At 49.3% G+C, this 18,189-nt stretch overlaps 1 protein-coding gene across 4 annotated transcripts in view; it reads right to left on the bottom strand.

Moving 5' to 3' along the window:
• Positions 1 to 8,901: 8,901 nt before the first annotated feature.
• PNKD (PNKD metallo-beta-lactamase domain containing) overlaps positions 8,902 to 18,189 on the bottom strand; it is an 88,333-nt gene continuing 79,045 nt past the window's right edge. For all 4 annotated transcript variants that reach the window (XM_053598012.1, XM_053598015.1, XM_053598014.1 and 1 more), the window contains 8 exons: positions 15,219 to 15,334; positions 15,001 to 15,113; positions 14,376 to 14,434; positions 13,625 to 13,717; positions 13,133 to 13,296; positions 12,107 to 12,193; positions 11,125 to 11,240; positions 8,902 to 10,900 (listed from right to left, as the gene is read on the bottom strand). In XM_053598012.1, the coding sequence (XP_053453987.1) occupies positions 10,727 to 10,900; positions 11,125 to 11,240; positions 12,107 to 12,193; positions 13,133 to 13,296; positions 13,625 to 13,717; positions 14,376 to 14,434; positions 15,001 to 15,113; positions 15,219 to 15,334 (922 nt within the window). In that variant the 3' untranslated portion in view covers positions 8,902 to 10,726. The remainder of the gene's footprint in view (positions 10,901 to 11,124; positions 11,241 to 12,106; positions 12,194 to 13,132; positions 13,297 to 13,624; positions 13,718 to 14,375; positions 14,435 to 15,000; positions 15,114 to 15,218; positions 15,335 to 18,189) is intronic.

The raw sequence follows: 18,189 nt of genomic DNA, 5'->3' as shown, positions 1-18,189 counted from the left end.
GGCTATTTTTTTGTTGTAGTTGTCATTGTTATTTGGCAGGCCCAGGCCAGTTTGAACCTACCAGCCCCTATGTATGTGGCTGGTGCCCCAGCTGCTGAGCTACAGATGCCGAGCCATATATTTTCCTTTAATAAATTCAATGTGCTCTAAAAAACAAAAAGGGGGGAAATACAGGATAAATCATAGGGTTAAAAGTGCCCAGGCACTAGGGACAGAGTAATCTGGGGAAAACCCAAGCATCACTGCTCACCCAGTATTTATTTGTTTTGTAACCTTTACTCTCTCTTTGAAGCTTTCCGCTGTGCTACATTTTCTCATATCTGAGACTTCAACAAAACACAGGGCAGAAGTACAGTGCAGAGGGCTTGCTGGTCTTGGCCTCCCTGGGTACCTCAGTTCAATGCAATTGGACTGAGTAGGTGTTATTATTTTGTGTTGAGTTGCACTGATATTCCACCTCTATAAAAAAATTTAAAAATTTTTAAATTTATTATATTTGTATTTTTTAATTAATTAATTAATTTTTTAATTGTTGGGGATTCATTGAGGGTATAAGAAACCAGGTTACACTGATTGCATTTCTTAGGTAAAGTCCCTCTTACAATCCTGTATTGCCCCCAAAAGGTATGGCACACACCAAGGCCCCATATTTGTATTTTTTTTAAGATTGCAGTAAAAGTACTTGGGAGGCTTGTCATTGTTTCTTAAAAGGAATTAAAATATATCGAATGAATAAATGCAGTATAAACTGCCAAAAACAATTTTAACTTTGAAAAGAGGACCAATTATTAATCCAAACCCTCTTAAAAGTTAACATTCTAGTTGGGCATGATGGGCTGTTCTTGTAGTCTAGTTACTCAGAAGGCTGAGGTAAGAGGACCCTTTGAGCTCAGGAGTTCAAGACCAGCCCGGGAAACATAGTGAGATGTCTATTACCATTAGATTTATGATTAGAATGATTGGTAAGCTGAACTTAAAAGTTTTAAAAATACTGATCAGATGTGGTAGCACATGCCTATAATCCTAGCACTTTGGGAGATTGAGGTAGGAGGATCACATGCGCCCAAAAGTTTATGGCTAGCCCAAGAAACAGTGAGACCATGTCTCTGCAAAACTTAAAAATTGGCTTGGCGCCTGTAGTTCAAGCGGCTAAGGTGCCAACCACATACACCAGAGCTGGCAGGTTCAAATTCAGCCTGGGCCTGCCAAACAACAATGACAATTACAACGAAAAAATAGCCAGGTGCCTGTAGTCCCAACTACTTGGGAGGCTGAGGCAAGTGAATTGCTTAAGCCCAAGAGTTTGAGGTTGCTGTGAGCTGTGATGCTACAGCACTCTACCCAGGGTGACAGCTTGAGGCTCTGTCTCAAAAAAAAAAAAAAATTAAAAGATTAGTTGGGCATGGTGGCACCCACCTGTAGTCCTAGTACTTAAGAAGGCTGAGGTGGGAGGGTGAGCTCAGCAGTTTGAGGTTACAATGAGCCTGGCTGACAGAATAAGACCCTATGTTTAAAAAACCGAAAAAGTTTAAAATACCTATGTTTTTATTTTAAGATATTGGGTATTAATTTTTAAAAGCCATGGGGATTCTGAATAACCTTTTTTCAGCATATGAGCCATTATCAGTGGCATTAAAAAAACTCACAGTTGGGTGGCAACTGTGGCTCAGTGGGTAGGGCGCCAGCCCTATATACCGAGAGTGGAGGGTTTGAACTCGGCCCTGGCCAAACTGCAACAAAAAATAGCGGGGCGTTGTGGCAGGTGCCTATAGTCCCAGCTACTTGGGAGAACTGAGGCAAGAGAATTGCCTAAGCCCAGGAGTTGGAGGTTGCTGTGAGCTGTGACTCCACAGCACTCTACCCAGAGTGACAGCTTGAGACTATCTCAAAAAAAAAAAAGAAGAGGGCAGTGCCTGTGGCTCAGTGAGTAGGGTGCCGGCCCCATAGACCAAGGGTGGCGGGTTCGAACCTGACCCGGGCCAAACTGCAACAAAAGAAAGAAAGAAAGAAAGAAAATAGAATAGTAGTTGTCTCGTGTTGAGTAGGGTGAGGCCATGTAGGTAGGGAGTGACGTTGATGGGTGCATCATTTCTATTTGGGACAATGAAATGTTCTAAAATTAGATTGTGGTGATGGTCACCAAAACTGACTAAAAATTGTTGAATTTTACACCCTTTTTTTTAGAGACAGAGTCTCACTTTATTGCCCTTGTAGAGTGCTGTGGTCACAGCTCACAGCAACCTCCAACTCCTGGGCTTAGGCGATTCTCTTGCCTCAGCCTCCCAAGTAGCTGGGACTACAGGCATCCGCCACAATGCCTGGCTATTTTTTGGTACAGTTTGGCTGGGGCCGGGTTCAAACTCACCACCCTCCATATATGGGGCTGCCGCCCTACCCACTGAGCCACAGGCGCCACCCGAATTGTACATTTTAAAAGGGTGGATTTTGTGTTATGTGAATTATATCTCCATAAAACTGTTTATAAAATATAGCAGATTAATATAAAGTTTTTAAAAAGCAAACCCTATTGTATTTTTTTTTTGATGTGAATTACATAAAGTTAGACAAAATTTTTGGAATATTAGGACAAAGTTAAAAAAAGAAAGAGCCAGGCACAGTGTTTCACGCCTATAATCCTAGCTGTTTGAGAAGCCAAGGCAGGTGGATTGCTTGAGCTCAGGAGTTTGAGACTCGCCTGCGCAAGAGCAAGACCCCATCTCTACTAAAAATAGAAAAAACTAGCTGGGCATCATGGAGGGTGCCTGTAGTCCCAGCTATTCAGGAGGCTGAGGCAAGAGTTTGATCCGTTGAGCCCAAGAGTTTGAGGTTGCTGTGAGCTAGGATAACATCATAGCACTCTATCCAGGGCAACAGAGTGAGACTCTATTTCAAAATAAATGCATACATACATACATACATACATACACATACATAATTAAGATCAAAAACTAAAAAAAGAAAGAAGCAAATTGTGGTTTAGATGTTCTATTAGAGGTGCCCACATTGTTCTCTGCCTATGTCCTCTGCTTCCCCCGATACAAGATTCCAGCACTCAGGGGTGGACAAGGATTCCCCCATTCTCTAGGCTCAGAAATCAGGCCCCCATTTCCCGGCACAAATAGGCTGTCTTTTTCTTGTGAGAACCGTCTGGGCTCTCACAAGATCATGAACAAAGCAGCCTGAGATGATTTTTGGGGTGTTTCGACCTTGAGTGGAGAGCACACACCCTAATCCCTTCTGGGAGACAAAAACTATAAGGACCTGCATTCATTGACTTTGAAAAAATGTTTTTCCACCTACCAAGTCCTGGCCAAGTATAATTCTCAAGACCTAATACCCCTAGATAAAGAGCCCACATAGAGACTCCCTAGTTAGTTCTTTCCCCCTTCCAGACGCTCTGGTGCTTTTTATTCTGTATTCCTTTCTGTCTAATAAAATCCTGTCTTACCACTGATCTGTGGTCCAATGGGTTCATTCTTCGAATCCCTGAGACCAAGGACCTACTGAAGAAGAAATTCCAGTCTCACCCCCACTGTCCTGAACCCGTGACCTGAGGGAAGTTTAGCTTCCTACGTCCTCTTCCCTCTCTGCTCCTTGCGCAAGCTCCTCTAGCTGCATGGGCCTCTGCAGGCCACTCTCACATGCTTCCCACCTCCTGGGAGCTCTTGTTCTCTCTCACCTCTTCTACCAAAATTCTATCTCCCTTGATATTGGCTGTTTCCTGCTGGCTGCTAGAGCGGGAAACTCTTGAGCTACTCTAAGTAGCTCACATAAGGACTAACACCCCATTTGTCATCTTTTTTTTTTCCTTTGAGGCAGAGTCTCACTGTATTATCCAAGCTAGAGTGCAGTGGCATCATCACAGCTCACTGCAACCTCAAACTCCTGGGCTTAAATGATCTTCCTGCCTCAAACTCCTGAGAAGCCGGGAGTACAGGTGCACACCATCATGTCCAGCTAATTTTTTTTTTTTTTTTGAGACAAAGTCTCACGTGTCACCCCCGGTAGATTGCCAGGGCATGATCATCATAACTCACAGCAACTTCAAACTCTTGGGCTCAACCGATCCTCTTTCCTTAGTTTTTCTTTTTCTTTTCTCTTTTTTTTTTTCTTTTGAGGCAGAGTCTCACTATGTTGCCCTCAGTAGAGTGCTGTGGCATCACAGCTCACAGCAACCTCAACTCTTAAGCTTAAGAGATTCTCTTGCCTCAGCCTCCCAAGTAGCTGGGACTACAGGTACTCGCCACAATGCCCAGCTATTTTTGTTGTTGTTGGAGTTGTCGTTGTTTTAGCTGGTCTGGGCCAGATTCGAACATGCCAGCCTCAGTGTATATGGCCAGCACCCTACCCACTGAGCTACAGGCACCACCAGTTTTTCTATTTTAGAAGAGACAGGGTCTCTCACTCTTGCTTAGGCTGGTCTCGAACTCCTGAGCTCAAGCAATCCATCCACCTTGGCCTCTCAGAGTGCTAGGATTACAGGTGTGAACCACCGCACCCCACCCCAGCTACTTTTTTTATTTTTTGTAGAGACAGGGGTCTTACTATGTTGCCCAGAATGGTCTCAAACTCCTGGGCTCAAGGGATCCTTCTGCCTTGGCCTCCCAAATTTCCAGGATCATAGGGATGAGCCACCATGCCTAGCTTTTTGTCTATTTTTTAGCCCTCTGGAAGAGATCAATGAAAAAGCATTGTTTTGCTCCTTAAACCAGTGTAAGAATACGCTGGAGCAAGTTGGCATACTAGCTGTGTGGCACTGGATAGGCTGGTCCCTCTGAGCCTGAGATGGACAGTCTTCTAAATGCTCTCGTAGACATCTACTGAGCAACTGCTAACCTAGAGTGGGCTCACTGTGTGCTGAGCACTGAGGGTATTAACTCATTTAGTCCTCACACCTAAGGTGTGTACTATCATTATCCCTATTTGACAGATGAGAAACTGGGGCACAGAAAAGTTAAGTAGCCTTCTTCCAGTTAAAATATGGATATTATGGGCTCTAACCCAGATGGCTGGCTCAGATTTTTTTTCTTTTTTTGAGACAGAGTCTTACTTTGTTACCCTCAGTAGAGTGCCTTGGCATCATAGCTCACAGCAACCTCCAACCCTTGGACTCAAGGGATCCTCTTGCCTCGGCCTCCCAAGTAGCTGGGACTATAGGCACCCACCACAACGCTTGCCTATTTTTATTTTTGGCTGGGGCTGAGGTTTGAACCCGCCACCTCTGGCATATGGGACCGGCGCCCTGCTCCTTGAGCCACAGGTGCCGCCCCGCTTGCCTATTTTTAGAGATGAAGTCTTGCTCTGGGTCAGGCTGGTCTCAAACCTGTGAGGTTAGGCAATCCTCCCATCCCCCTTCCCCACACCAGTCTCCTAGAGTGCTAGGATTACAGGTGTGAGCCACCTCACCCGGCCTGAGTAAGTGTTTTTTTGTTTTTTGTTTTTTTTGTAGAGACAGAGTCTCACTTTATGGCCCTGGGTAGAGTGCCATGGCATCATATAGCTCACAGCAACCTCCAACTCCAAGCGATTCTCTTGCCTCAGCCTCCCGAGTAGCTGGGAGTACAGGTGCCCACCACAACACCGGCTATTTTCTCGTTGCAGTTTGGCTGGGGCCAGGTTTGAACCCGCCACCCTCGGTATATGGGGCCGGCGCCTTACCGACTGAGCCACAGGTGCCGCCCAACCAATTTGTTTTAATGCTCCTGATGGGATTGGCCTTCGTTCATTAATAATAGTAATAGGAAAAAGAGGCTGCTGTTAACTGAACACTGTGCGTGCCATTTAGTTTTCCCAACCTCTTTAGAATGAGGATACTGAGTCACTTGTCTAGCATTACACATAGCCAATCAGAGTAGAACCTAAATTTGTATTCCGATCAGTCCAACTTCAAGTGCTTTATATTTCTGCTACTTTGTCCAGCATTTGGCCTGAGCCTAGTGTGTTTACATACTATCAGTGTGAAGTTCCCACCTACTTTCAAAGTCTCCATCTAGGGGTAGGGGTTTGGAAGCCTAAGGCCACCCCCAACAAACACAGGTGCATTCTCAGGGCTTTAACATTCACTTCTACAACTTCCCCTTGGTCTGTTCTCTCCTGCACTGTGGAAGGCTGTCCACTTAGGCCCTGCTTCCTTCTTTTCTCCCCCCAAAGAGAGACAACCTTTGAGGCCATGTGTCCACCTCCATGTCCCAGAAATCTGATGTGGTGTTTTTCAGTATGACTTCCTATGCTTTTTCTCATCTGACCCTAGTTATAGCCTCCAATAAGTGGAATTATTAGTGAAGGTTTCATTTGTTTCTGGTGTTAGACACCCCCCTATTCTTTTGGGAGCCCCCCCTTACTTTCAGAGCAAGGTAGTTAAGTTGGGTCTAACACTGCCTTTCCATTGCAGAAGTCCACTCTATGATTGGTTCAGGGCTTGGTACGTGACCAAAGCTGGACCAGTGAAACTCAAGCCTTGGAACTACTGGAGATTCCAATAGGTTTGATGAGCTAGTATACTGCCTGTAAGGCTGGAACTTCTTTTTTTTTCTTTTGCAGTTTTTGGCCAGGGCTGAGTTTGAACCCACCACCTCCAGCATATGGGGCCAGCACCCTACTCAGATGAGCCACAGGTGCCACCCCAAGGCTGGAACTTCTAAAGACGGTCTTTCTACTGCACGGAGAAAGCCTGGCAGGGAATGATACTGATACAGAAGAAAGCAGAGCTAAGTGGAGATTCATTCCTTTTGAATCCCTAGAGTCAGTCATACCCGAAGCCACTATAATATAGTCCTATACTTCTTTTTTTTTTGAGGCAGAGTCTCACTATTTTATCCTTGGTAGAGTGCCATGGCATCACGGCTCACAGCAACCTCCAACTCCTTGGGCTTAAGCGATTCTCTTTCCTCAGCCTCCCAAGTACCTTGGACTACAGGCACCCGCCACAGCTCCCAGCTATTTTTTGTTGCAGATGTCATCGTTGTTTAGCAGGCTCGGGCTGGGTTCGAACATGCCTGCCTCAGTGTATGTGGCTGGCACCCTAACCACTGAGCTGTGGGTGTCAAGCCTAGTCCTACACTTTTTAATTTCAGGAGATGATAAACTACTTTTAGTTTAAGCAACTTTATGTTGAGCATTTGTCATTTGCATCTAAAAGGATTCTGACTCGGTGGTGCCCACAGTACAGTGGTTACAGTGCCACCACATGCACCAGGGCTGGGGGTTTCAAATCCAGCCCAGGCCAGATAAAACAATTGCAACAAAAAAAATAGCCAGACGTTGTGGAGGGCGCCTGTAGTCTCAACTACTTGGGAGGCTGAGGCAAGAGAATCACTTAAGTCCAAAAGTTTGAGGTCGCTGTGAGCAATGACGCCATGGCACTCTACCAAGGGTGACAAAGGGGACTGTATCTCAAAAAAAGTAAATAAATAATAATAAAAGGATTCTGACTTGTTCATGGTTGTGGCCACTGGTTGTACTTTCCATCGGAAGGTGAAGAAACTGAAGTCAGGGAAATGACTTGCCCAAGGTCCCTTGGATGCTGAATGACAGAGCTGGAACTGGTACCAAAGTCTCTAAGGCCAGTACATCTACTGTCAGATAAGCAAAATTCTCCAAGACAGTCACATACTCATCATTTTTGGACAGATGGCCCAGTGGGAGGATCACACAAAGCCCTGGGAAAATGCTCCAGAGAACTGTCACCAAGCTAGGCATATCCCAAGTGAACTGCATAGTCCAGAGCCTAGCCCTGGAGCTCCTCTGCCCAAGATAGCAGTAACCTTAACTTCTTAACAGATCACAGAGAACTATGCTTTTAGGACAGTGAAGATGATGGCCTGTTCTTCCATCCCCAGCCCACATGCAGCCATTATCAAAGACAGTGTCAAGGTCCCTGGCCTGGGGTGAGGGGGCGCCTAAGAGAGGAGGCTGATCTGTGGCCAGGGGTGGGAAAACTGTGCCTTGGACTGGCCCCAAGGAATTATGGAGATGAGCCAGTTCTTCCTAGTCTTCAGCCATATCAGGGCCACTTTCAAGAGTTTTGCCATAGCCAAGTGTCATCTTTATATTTTCCTATTTCAATAAATACCTTTAAATACTATTATGAACTGAAAACTGGTGTCTCTTGTCAAAAATAAATATTGACCCCAAAGCAAAATACAATGAAGGCTCAGTGCCTGTGGCTCAATTGGCTAAGGCGCCAGCCACATACACCTGAGCTGGTGGGTTCGAATCCAGTCCAGGCCCACCAAACAACAATGACGGCTGCAACCAAAAAATAGCTGGGTGTTGTGGCGGGCACCTGTAGTCCCAGCTACTTGGGAGGCGGACGCAAGAGAATCGCTTGAGTCCAGGAGCTGGAGGTTGCTGTGAGCTGTGATATCAAGCACCCTACCCAGGGTGACAGCTTAAGGCTCTGTTTCCACAAAAAAAGAAAAGAAAAATACAATGAAAACAAAACAAAGTTGTGTTAAAGTTTTACTAGAAACGGTTGCTAACTGAGGTATGGACCTCCTGGAGCCTGGCTCTTTCTTTTTAGGGAGGCATTAAAGATAAGCTTGATATGCCCTTGACATACTATGACTTCATAGCATAAGATATAGTCCATGCCCTTCATAACTTCATAGTATGTCAAGGGCACATGCTGTGACCACCTACAACTACCCCCCCTGTGGCCAGTGGTACATCTGGGCATCTGAAGTTTTGGAAAACCCTGAAATAAGCAAATCGTAAACCCCGAACAAGCACATGTGGGCTGTGGAAGTAATACATTTAGGGCATCATTCCCAACCAAAGCTCTTCAAGTATAGTAACTCCAAGTTAGAAGGCCTGGAAATAAGACAGGAAAATAGCAAGAAGTTTCTCTTGTATTTTCATTTGTGCAGCAGTAAAGACAAGCTATTGAGTGAGCAAGCCTTGTTTAAATCATTCATTCATTCAACATTTATTGAGCGCCTACTATGTGCCAGGCACCGTGCTAGGCGCAGAAGTACAGAGATGCATAAGATGCAGTCCATGCCCTTAAGGATTCACAGTCTAGAAGGGGAGACAAACATGTAAACAAGTAAAATACAGTGTGTTTAGTGCCATAAGAGAAGCATTTGCAAAGTGCAGAGGTAGCACTTTGAAGGGAGGGGCAGGGGTGTTGCCTTCCTGGAGAAGGGGGCCTTTGAGGGGATCATGAGAAATGAACAGGTGTTTGCTAGGCAGACAAGGCAGGAGGAGCAGGGGAAGGCATTCCAGTCTGGAGAAATAGCATGAGTGAAGGCACAGAGGCATGAAATTGCATGTCTTGAGGCTGGGGAACTCTACTAGTCTGGTGGTATTGCTAGAGTGTACCAGAGGCTACGGCTGGAAAGAGTGACAGAGGCCTCATGATGAGGGAAACCAAAGGCAGGGGGCATCTTGGAGGGTCACAAGAGGCAAGCGGAGCCCAAGGGAATGCTTGCTTCGACACAGGAAGAGATGGCTCCTGGCTGAGCCATGGTATGCCTGCTTAAGAACCACAGGGTTCCTCACTGTGTCCCCAAAGGGACCTGAACCTGAGACCAGAGGAGAATAGAGCTGGGGGGAAGGTGAGCAGAGGGGAAGGGCCCAGGCCTGGAGTCCCAGAGCAGCCACATGCTCGAGCTCCCTGCTGGCACACTGCTGATTTCTGCGCTTTGCTGCACAGAGCCTCCTCCTAGCCAAGATGGGGCCAAGGACAAATGCAAAATCACATGGGAATGCTCTCAGCAAACTGCACAGAGCCGGATGAGTATCAGGGTTACAAAATAAATCTTGTAACTAACTCAGAGAAGAAAGAGGCTTAAGATAAGCAGAAGAGATTAACCTATATAGAAGAAGGCAGGCAGAAGGGCTGAAAACAAGGGTCAAAATGAGAAAACTGCAGTGGCCGTGGCAGATGGTCTCAGACCATGGCTCTCTCTCTCATGGGAAGGAGGGGCCTTTTTGACCCAGAGCAGGGGCAGAGGCCTATGGGCAGGACCAGGCCAGATGTGCAGGGAGAGCGTGTGACCTGCAAGACTGCTGGACTCCAGATCCAGCTCTGGTGTCTCCTCAACCTGGAATGGAGATTTCCTTGGTAACCAGGACTATCCCTCTTCCAGGCTGTAGGGGGGCCACTGAGGCAGAGATTGGCCAGACTGCCAGACTTGCAGCCCTTTCAGTGTTCTTAGGAATGGCTCTGTGTGAAAAATGCCCTTGCAGGGGTGGGGTGGGGGCAGAGGCATGGGAAGGAGGGGCAGAGTCTCAGGAAGTCTGGTCACCCCTTTAAGTGCCCACTTTTCCAAGGCACCATACCTTAGGCCACTCCGAGGGGCTGAGTTTCTTTCCCAACCCTGGTTGAAGAAGGAGGAGAGCAGATTCAGCCTGGGCTTAGCTCCTGCTGCCCTGGGGGTTTCTGGGACTCCAGCAAGTTGAGGCATCTAAGGGAACTGCTGAAAGCAGCCTCGTGTCCGGCTGGACCCTCCCAGTCAGTGGGCTCTGGACATGTACTGAGGCCCCTCCTATCCTCTTGCACTTGATGGCTCAGCCTCACTCTGTGGGGTCTTTGAGCCTCCGACCAGCACTTTCCTCTCAGTCTCGAGGTCTCATCACCTTGTCCCTCCCCTCCCTGTGACCAGCGGAGGAATGATGGCCACTGTGGGTGCTGATGGAGGTGGTAGTGTTAGCAATGAGAAGAACGGTGAGGTGCAGGTGATGGGCGGCCTCCCCACTGTGGGGCAGGGCTGGGCTGGGGGCATCACTTGCTCTTGTGCATGTCCTTCAGTCGGCGGAGCTCTTCCAGAAGCTGGGCCCGGGAGCAGCCATCATCCCCAGTGGGGTCTGGGCCTGGCCCCAGAGCCTCCTGCAGTGCCAGGCAGTGGGTCCTCAGAAATGGGTTGTAGGAACGCTCCTCTCCCAGGGTGGATGGACACTGTGGGGCAAGAGGCACTGAGTTTGGTGGAAAGAAGGTGAAAAATGAGCCCAAGACATCGAAGTCTGTCCCCACACCTGCTCCTTCCTGTGTTCAGGAGATCTGACTTGAAGGCTAGATCCCAGTCAGAGCTCTGGGGAGGCCCCTGGGCCCAGGCTCAGCTGAGATGGGCTCCCGCTGGGGCTGAGCGGCCACATGGCCCTCCGGGGCCCCAAGTCCCTCACCGTGCTTTTGCGCTCCATCCGCTGCCTCTGCACCCACTGCATCTTCCTCTCTCGGGCCAGGTTCTCGGGCTCCACCACGCCTGCAAACCCCAAGTTCTCTTCTGCGTACTCATGACCTGAACGAGTGGGGGCATGGGGCCGAGACCAGAGCAGAGAGAGATTGGTGGTGTGGTCAGAACAAGTCCTCCCTGCCCATGGCCCGACCTGCGAGTATCCGACAAGGAGGGAGGAGGGTAGCACTTCCAGGAAAACCCCAACCACCCCAGCTGCTTCTCTAACTGTGGGCACAAGTCAGCCACAGGGAAGAGGTAGTGGTGTTTCAGGGGAAAAGTCACTGGACTCGGGACTGGGAGGCCTGTGTTCCTGCCCTGACTCTGCCACTGCCCAGTGAATGACCTCAGTCAGGTCACTATGCCTCTCTGAGCCACAATCTTCTCATTGGGCAATGCTAATGGACACAGATGACACTGCTGTGTTCTTGACGCCTAAAAGAGACCTGGTTAGGTGTGTATGATGATTTTTCCAGTGAACGAGTCAATGAATTTTCTGAGGCTTAGCTGAGATACTTGTGAGTGTTTTTATAAACCGCAAGGCAATGGGTACATGCAGAGTGGATTTACTGACTTCTCAGATAAGTGAAGACTATTTTCTGTTCCAGGCTCTGGCTGTGAACAACTGGATTATCTCTCTGGGATGCTCTGGGGCCTGCAGGGTTCCCCAAAGGCCAAAGGCTAGCTGGCAGGGGACAAGGGCCTGAGAAGCAGAGGCAGCTCCTCCAGAGAGCCAGCACTCCAGAGAGAAGGGAGGCTGGAGCTCTGCCCCTAATCCCCAGAGGTGGCTCCTGAGAGCCATCAGAGGTAGACCTGTGTCACCTGGCCAGGAACTAGGTTGGCCTGGTCTGTAGGAAAGTGAGGGGTTGGGAGATCCCTCCTATCGGTATTGGGGACTGGGGGTAGAGAGAAGTAGGGAGGGGGTGTCTCACCAGGCCACAGCAAGGTGTCATCCCCCAGCCCCAGCACAGTGTCCAGTGAGCTTAGCATGGTCTCTGCAGTGCCCTCAAAGGTTCGTCCTGGGTAGGTCAAGAGGGTATATCACAAGGTGCAAGGATAACACACTGTGGTCTAAGGCACGTGGAAGGGTGGGAAATAGCTTGTGCATGCCCCTCAGCCATGGCTCTCCTTCTAACGGGAACTAGGCCTAACTGGTCACATGCCCCACGCCCAGACCAAGATCATCCACAGCCTCCATGGCACACAGTGACATCTGAATGGAAAGAGGCTGCAGAACGTTCAGACCAAGCTCTCACAGCCCCTTGCTCTGTAGATGCAGGGCCGCCTTTTCCCAAGGGGCACTTCTTTGCCTGCACTGCCCTTTGGGACTCCAAGCAACCTGGGACTGTGATCCTCACCCATCCACGGGATCGCCCTCTAATGTAGGGGTTCCCAACTTTTCGTAACTGTGTCCTGCCAGTCGCTGTCAGAGAACCAAGCTCCACCCCATGGAGAGAAATGCCCTGCGAGGTCTTTACTCAGCCACAGGATTCTTCTATTTTTTTTTTTTTTTGAGAGACAGAGTCTCACTTTGTTGCCCTCAGTAGAGTAGTGTGGCATCACAGTTCACAGCAACCTCCAGCTCTTGGGCTTAGGTGATTCTCTTGCCTCAGCCTCCTGAGTACAGGCTAGGACTATAGGCGCCCGCCACAATGCCCGCCTATTTTTTTGTTGCACTTTGGCTGGGGCCAGGTTCAAACCCGCCACCCTCGGTATATGGGGCCCGTGCCCCACCCACTGAGCCACAGGCGCCACCCATACAGGGTTCCTCTCACCCTACCAATCCCAGGGGGAAGTCTTAGGGATAGAAAAAAATTCTGGTAACACAGATAGAGTAACTGCCAAGGCCATGTCTATGCTGAAACCAGAGCTTCAGGGCATTCCATGGGACCGTGGCTGTCTTGGCCTCTGCCGCTCTCTGTCCTCTCCCCACTCTTCCCTCTTTTTGGGGAACTCACCACAGCCAGAGAGGAATAGCAGGTCCCCTGAGAAGAGACAGGAGGGACCCTTGTAAGGCTCCCCATCCAGTAGGTAGACTAGATGGCCTTGTGTATGGCCAGGGGTGGCCAGAGCCCGGATCTGAAGCCGTCCCACGCTGACCACATCTTGATGACACAGGGGACTGGGGACAAGGTGGTAGGGGAGAGAAGGTACTAGAGCTTGTGCCATGCTGATGCCTGCCTCCAACCTAGACCCATGGGGCTGGTGATTTGCTGCCACACTAGAGAGAAGGCATGCCAGTACGAGGGTCTCAGATCCAGGACCCCCTCCTCTTTTGCAGATGGTGTGTCAGTTGGGGGTGGGGCAGTGCCAGTCTCCAGATGGGCTGGGATCTGCTCTCTATGGGCCAGGAAGGGTGACAGCAAAGATACACTGCACGTGTCACTGAAGGTGGGGGGTGAGGGCAAGGGCCAGAAGTCCCCAAGTCCTTGCCAGGGTCAAAGACTTACTGGGTGAGGTAGGGGATGCCGTCCTGAGGGCTCCCATACACCCGACAGTCCCGGTGCCATCTGCTGAGGTCGCGGTTTCCTCCACTGTGGTCCCTGTAGGATGGCAGACAGGTGGGAGGCTTCGAGGGGCAACTGTACCTGAGCCTCCCTCTTCCCCACAGCATCTCCAGGCCTGTAAGCCCTGGGCTGTGGCCTCTAGACTGGTCAGAGTTGTCTACAGCCCCTAGGCTTTTCAAGCTGTTCCCTGACCCAGAATGTCACCATCCACAACAACCTCAATCAAGCAAATGCCAATTGATCTTTCTGGACTCTCTCAGCTCAGGGTCATTGTCCTCCAAGTGGAGCTGAATACACCTGCCTTGTGTCTCCCCAGTCCCTGTACCTGTGCCAACTGCCACTTAAGTATTTTTAATTTTTATATACTTCCATATAGGGCTGTCTCCCTGCTGGACCTATCATATCTTCTATAGAAAAGATCCTAAGTTTTGTCCATGCCCAAAGCACAATAGGCATCTAATACATGCCCATTGCCTGCCCTCCTCTGGGGCTTCAGAAGCCTGAGAAGCAGAGCTGTGAGAGGAGCTCACCACCCCTTCCCCACGCCCTGCCTCTGCTGGTGCCCAGGTGCATCATGAGGAAGGTGGGTAACCCAGCCTTCCAGACTTCCAGACACCTAGCTTGACATGCCCAGCTGGGGCATGGGTAGACCAGCGAAGAATGTCTGCACCCAGTCCCACCCCTAGCCCCTTACCAGTGCTTGTGGGTGCAGAGAATGGCAACCAAGGTGACACCTTCCTTTTCAATGGAAGCCTGAGGAAGAGAGAAAGTTCTGAGCCGGGTAGCAGGATGCAGGGGGGAGTGTGAAGCAGAGGGAGTCCCAGGAGGTGTGCTGCTGGAGAGGACAGGACAACAGGGAGAGAAGAAGGGAGAAGGAGGGGATGCTAGAGAGGAGAGAGGTGGGAAGGGACTGGGGGTGACAGCTGAGATCCAACATAGGGCACGTGGAAAGGGGGAAGCAGGAGAGGGAGGGCAGAGAGAGACTTGTGGAGGGCATGGACACATAAAGCAGTAAGGAATGGAAGGGAAAGAGGAGTGATCCAACTACCAACAGGCTCAGAAAGAGGCCTAAAGGAGTGAGAGGCAGCCAGAGACTCCCTAGGCACCCCCTGGGCCAGCACCCCAGCCCTCCAGCTCTGCATCCTCCACTCTGGCCCTCCCCCTTTGTCAACCATGCCCTGGATGCATGTGCAAGTGTGAACATGGAAGGGGCAAGTCCCCTAGGCAGAGGGACCAGGGCCAGCCTCTCTCTAGCAAGGGAAAGCTGCCAGTCCTCAGGGGTGACCCCAGGCATCCTCCACTCCTCCTGCTCCCCTCACCTGCACAGCCCGAGGGTCTGAAGGGTCCACAGCCACAGCCAGACGGGCCTGGGTGTCTATGATGAGGTAGCTGTAGTTGTCTGAGAGGACGGGGATGGGAAGCACCTTCACTCCTGGGGGGCAGAGATGGCTGTGAGTGGTGATAGGCAGGGAGCCCAGGAGTTGGGGGCACATGGCACAGCGTGGGGCATGCCGTTGGGGGGTTGGTGGGGGCTTACCATTGAAGAGGCGGGGCTGGGCTTTGGAATGGCCTTTGGGGTAGCGATTCCGAGCCCTGCGCAGCTGCTGCCGGTAGAAGAGGTACCCAAGCCAGGTGCGGGTGTACAGGCTGTACCTAGAAGGGACAGTCTGTGGTCAGCCCCCCAGCTCTCCTGGATGCCCACAGGCCCCCCATCTGTACTCCCAGGGCCACCCGAGTCAATGCAATCCCACTCGCGCTTACTTCACTGTGTGCCTACTCTTTGCCCTGCTTAGCACTCAAGACAAGATGGAGAATAAAACAGACAAACCCAGAACTAGTAGACTGTCGGGGGACATGGGAACTGCAGAGTTCAAAGAAGAGATTCGGGCTTTAACCTATCCCAGGGCTGAGCCCCGCTGATGAAGTGACATTTACAGGAAAGGGGGAGTAAGAAATAGGAGGCTGAAATGAGGCAGGAAACATTTCAAGAAGAGCAATGGTGGTCAAACTTCGGCAAGCATTCCAGTCATCCCTGTTAAGGACCAGATTCCTGGACCCTCTCCCAGGTGTGTGGTGGGGTCTGGGAATTTGCATTTCTTCTTCTTTTTTTTTTTATAGCTTATATTTCTTTCTTTTGCAGTTTTTGGCCGGGGCTGGGTTTGAACCAGCCACCTCCCCAGCCACCTCCGGCATATGGGGCCGGTGCCCTACCGCTTTGAGCCACAGGCACCGCCTGGAATTTGCATTTCTTTCTTTTTTTTTTTTTGTAGAGACAGAGTCTCACTGTACCACCCTTAGGTAGAGTGCCGTGGCTGGGACTACAGGCGCCCGCCACAACGCGCTATTTTTTTTTTTTGCAGTTTGGCCGGGGCTGGGTTTGAACCCACCACCCTCGGCATATGGGGCCAGCACCCTACTCACTGAGCCACAGGCGCTGCCCTGGAATTTGCATTTCTAATAGTCTTCAGGTGGTGCTGTTGCTGCTGGTCCAGAGACTACAACTTTGAGAACCACAGGGCAACCACAGGGCAGAGGAAACAATAGGCAGAGGCAGCAAAACGGCAGGACTTGTTTGAAACTAGAACGTTCTGTTTGGCTGCTTAGTAGAGGAAGCAGTGAGAGGTAAGACTGCATAGGCTGACCATCCACCTCCCATCATTCCAGGCCTTACCAGACTAGCTGGTGGAAAGGGGGCACAATGAACCAAAGGGACCTGTGAGTGACATAGTCCTCATAGACATAGTCCAGAATGTAAGTATGCAGAGCAGGCTGCACAGGTGTGCAACCCAGGCAAGCACATAGGGCCCCTCCCTTAGAAGGGCCCCACAATGGTTTTAATGCTTTGCTGTTGCCACCTTGAAATTCTTTTTTTTTTTTTTTGAAACAATGTCTGTTGCCCTGGGTAGCGTTCCATGGTATATGATGGCATAGCTCACAGCAACCTTAACTCTTGGGCTTGAGCAATCCTCTTACCTTAGTCTCCAAGTAGCTGGGACTACAGGTGTGCACCACCATGCCCTGCTAGTTTTTCTATTTTTAGTAGAGACAGGGTCTTGCTCTTGCTCAGGCTAGTCTCAAACTCCTGAGCTCAAGGGGGCCACCACCTCTGCCTCCTAGAATGCTAGGATTACAGGTGTGGGCTGCTGCACCTGGCCTGAAATTCTTTTTTTTGTTTGTTTTTTGGCTGGGGCTAGGTTTGAACCCGCCACCTCTGGCATATGGGACCGGCACCCTACTCCTTGAGCCACAGGCGCTGCCCTGGCCTGAAATTCTTAATGCTTTATCTTTGACCTTGTGTCTTTTTTTTTTTTTTTTTTGTAGAGACAGAGTTTCACTTCATGGCCCTCGGTAGAGTGCTGTGGCATCACACAGCTCACAGCAACCTCCAACTCCTGGGCTTAGGCGATTCTCCTGCCTCAGCCTCTGACCTTGTGTCTTTTAAGGGGAGTCTGATAGGACAATGCAAAATACATGTGAGCAGCAGACACACAAATAAGTGTGTGCTCTGTTCCTTGCCACCACACATACAGCATTTGTAAAGCCCCATGAGCCCAGAATTCTGGGAGACCCACTAAGGGTGAGAGTTCAGCAAAACTCAAAGTTGAGTACAAGGTAAGTGCACATCTCTGACTGGCCTGGGAGGCTAAGTTTTCAGCTTAAATTAGAATTTGCCTCAAGTGCATAAAGAAGATAGCAGTGTCCTAAGAAAAGCAAATGACCCAGGAATCCTTCAGCACCCTTTTTTACTCTTATCATGGCTCCATTTATGCTGCAAAGGATGACACAGGGGAAAGGTAGTCCTTTTCCTTTCTGTCCTTTCCTACTCAGTGGTAAGTGGTAATGCTGGTAGAATGTGTGTGTATTAAGAAATGAAAAAAAAAAAAAAACCCAGCTGAGTTGGATTTGTGTGGCATTTCTATTGTAACCCATGTATAAGCTAAGAAATATGAAACTGTAGATTCAGCAATTCCATATGTGAATTAAATGCTCTTATATTTGCATTTAACACTGGCATTGCACAATTATAAAATGAATGGTAAAACCCCTGCTAGTAATTTAGATTTTTAATTTTTTTATTTAGAATGACATTAAATAGCAAATCAAAAACATTACAAGTCAATGGAGAGATCATGGAAAAAAGGAAAATTTCATACTTTAGTACCTTTAATGGCAATTTTTTCTGGCTTTTTTTTTTTTTTTTTTTTTCAGATAGAGTCTCACTCTGTTGCCCTGGTTAGAGTGCTGTGGCATCATCCTAGCTCACAGCAACCCCAAACTCTTGGTGAGTTCAAGCATTCATCTTGCCTCAGGCTCCTGAGTAGCTGGGACTATAGGTGCCCACCATGATGCCCAGCTAGTTTTTCTATTTTTATTTTATTTTTTATTTTTAGAGACAGTCTCACTTTGTTACCCTCGGTAGAGTGCCGTGGCATCACAGCTCACAGCAACCTCCAGCTCTTGGGCTTAGGTGATTCTCTTGCCTCAGCCTCCTGAGTAGCTGGGACCAC

Source organism: Nycticebus coucang, chromosome 7 (genome assembly GCF_027406575.1).
Source record: "Nycticebus coucang isolate mNycCou1 chromosome 7, mNycCou1.pri, whole genome shotgun sequence".
Classification (NCBI taxonomy): domain Eukaryota; kingdom Metazoa; phylum Chordata; class Mammalia; order Primates; family Lorisidae; genus Nycticebus; species Nycticebus coucang.
This window is presented reverse-complemented; position numbering and strand designations above follow the sequence as displayed.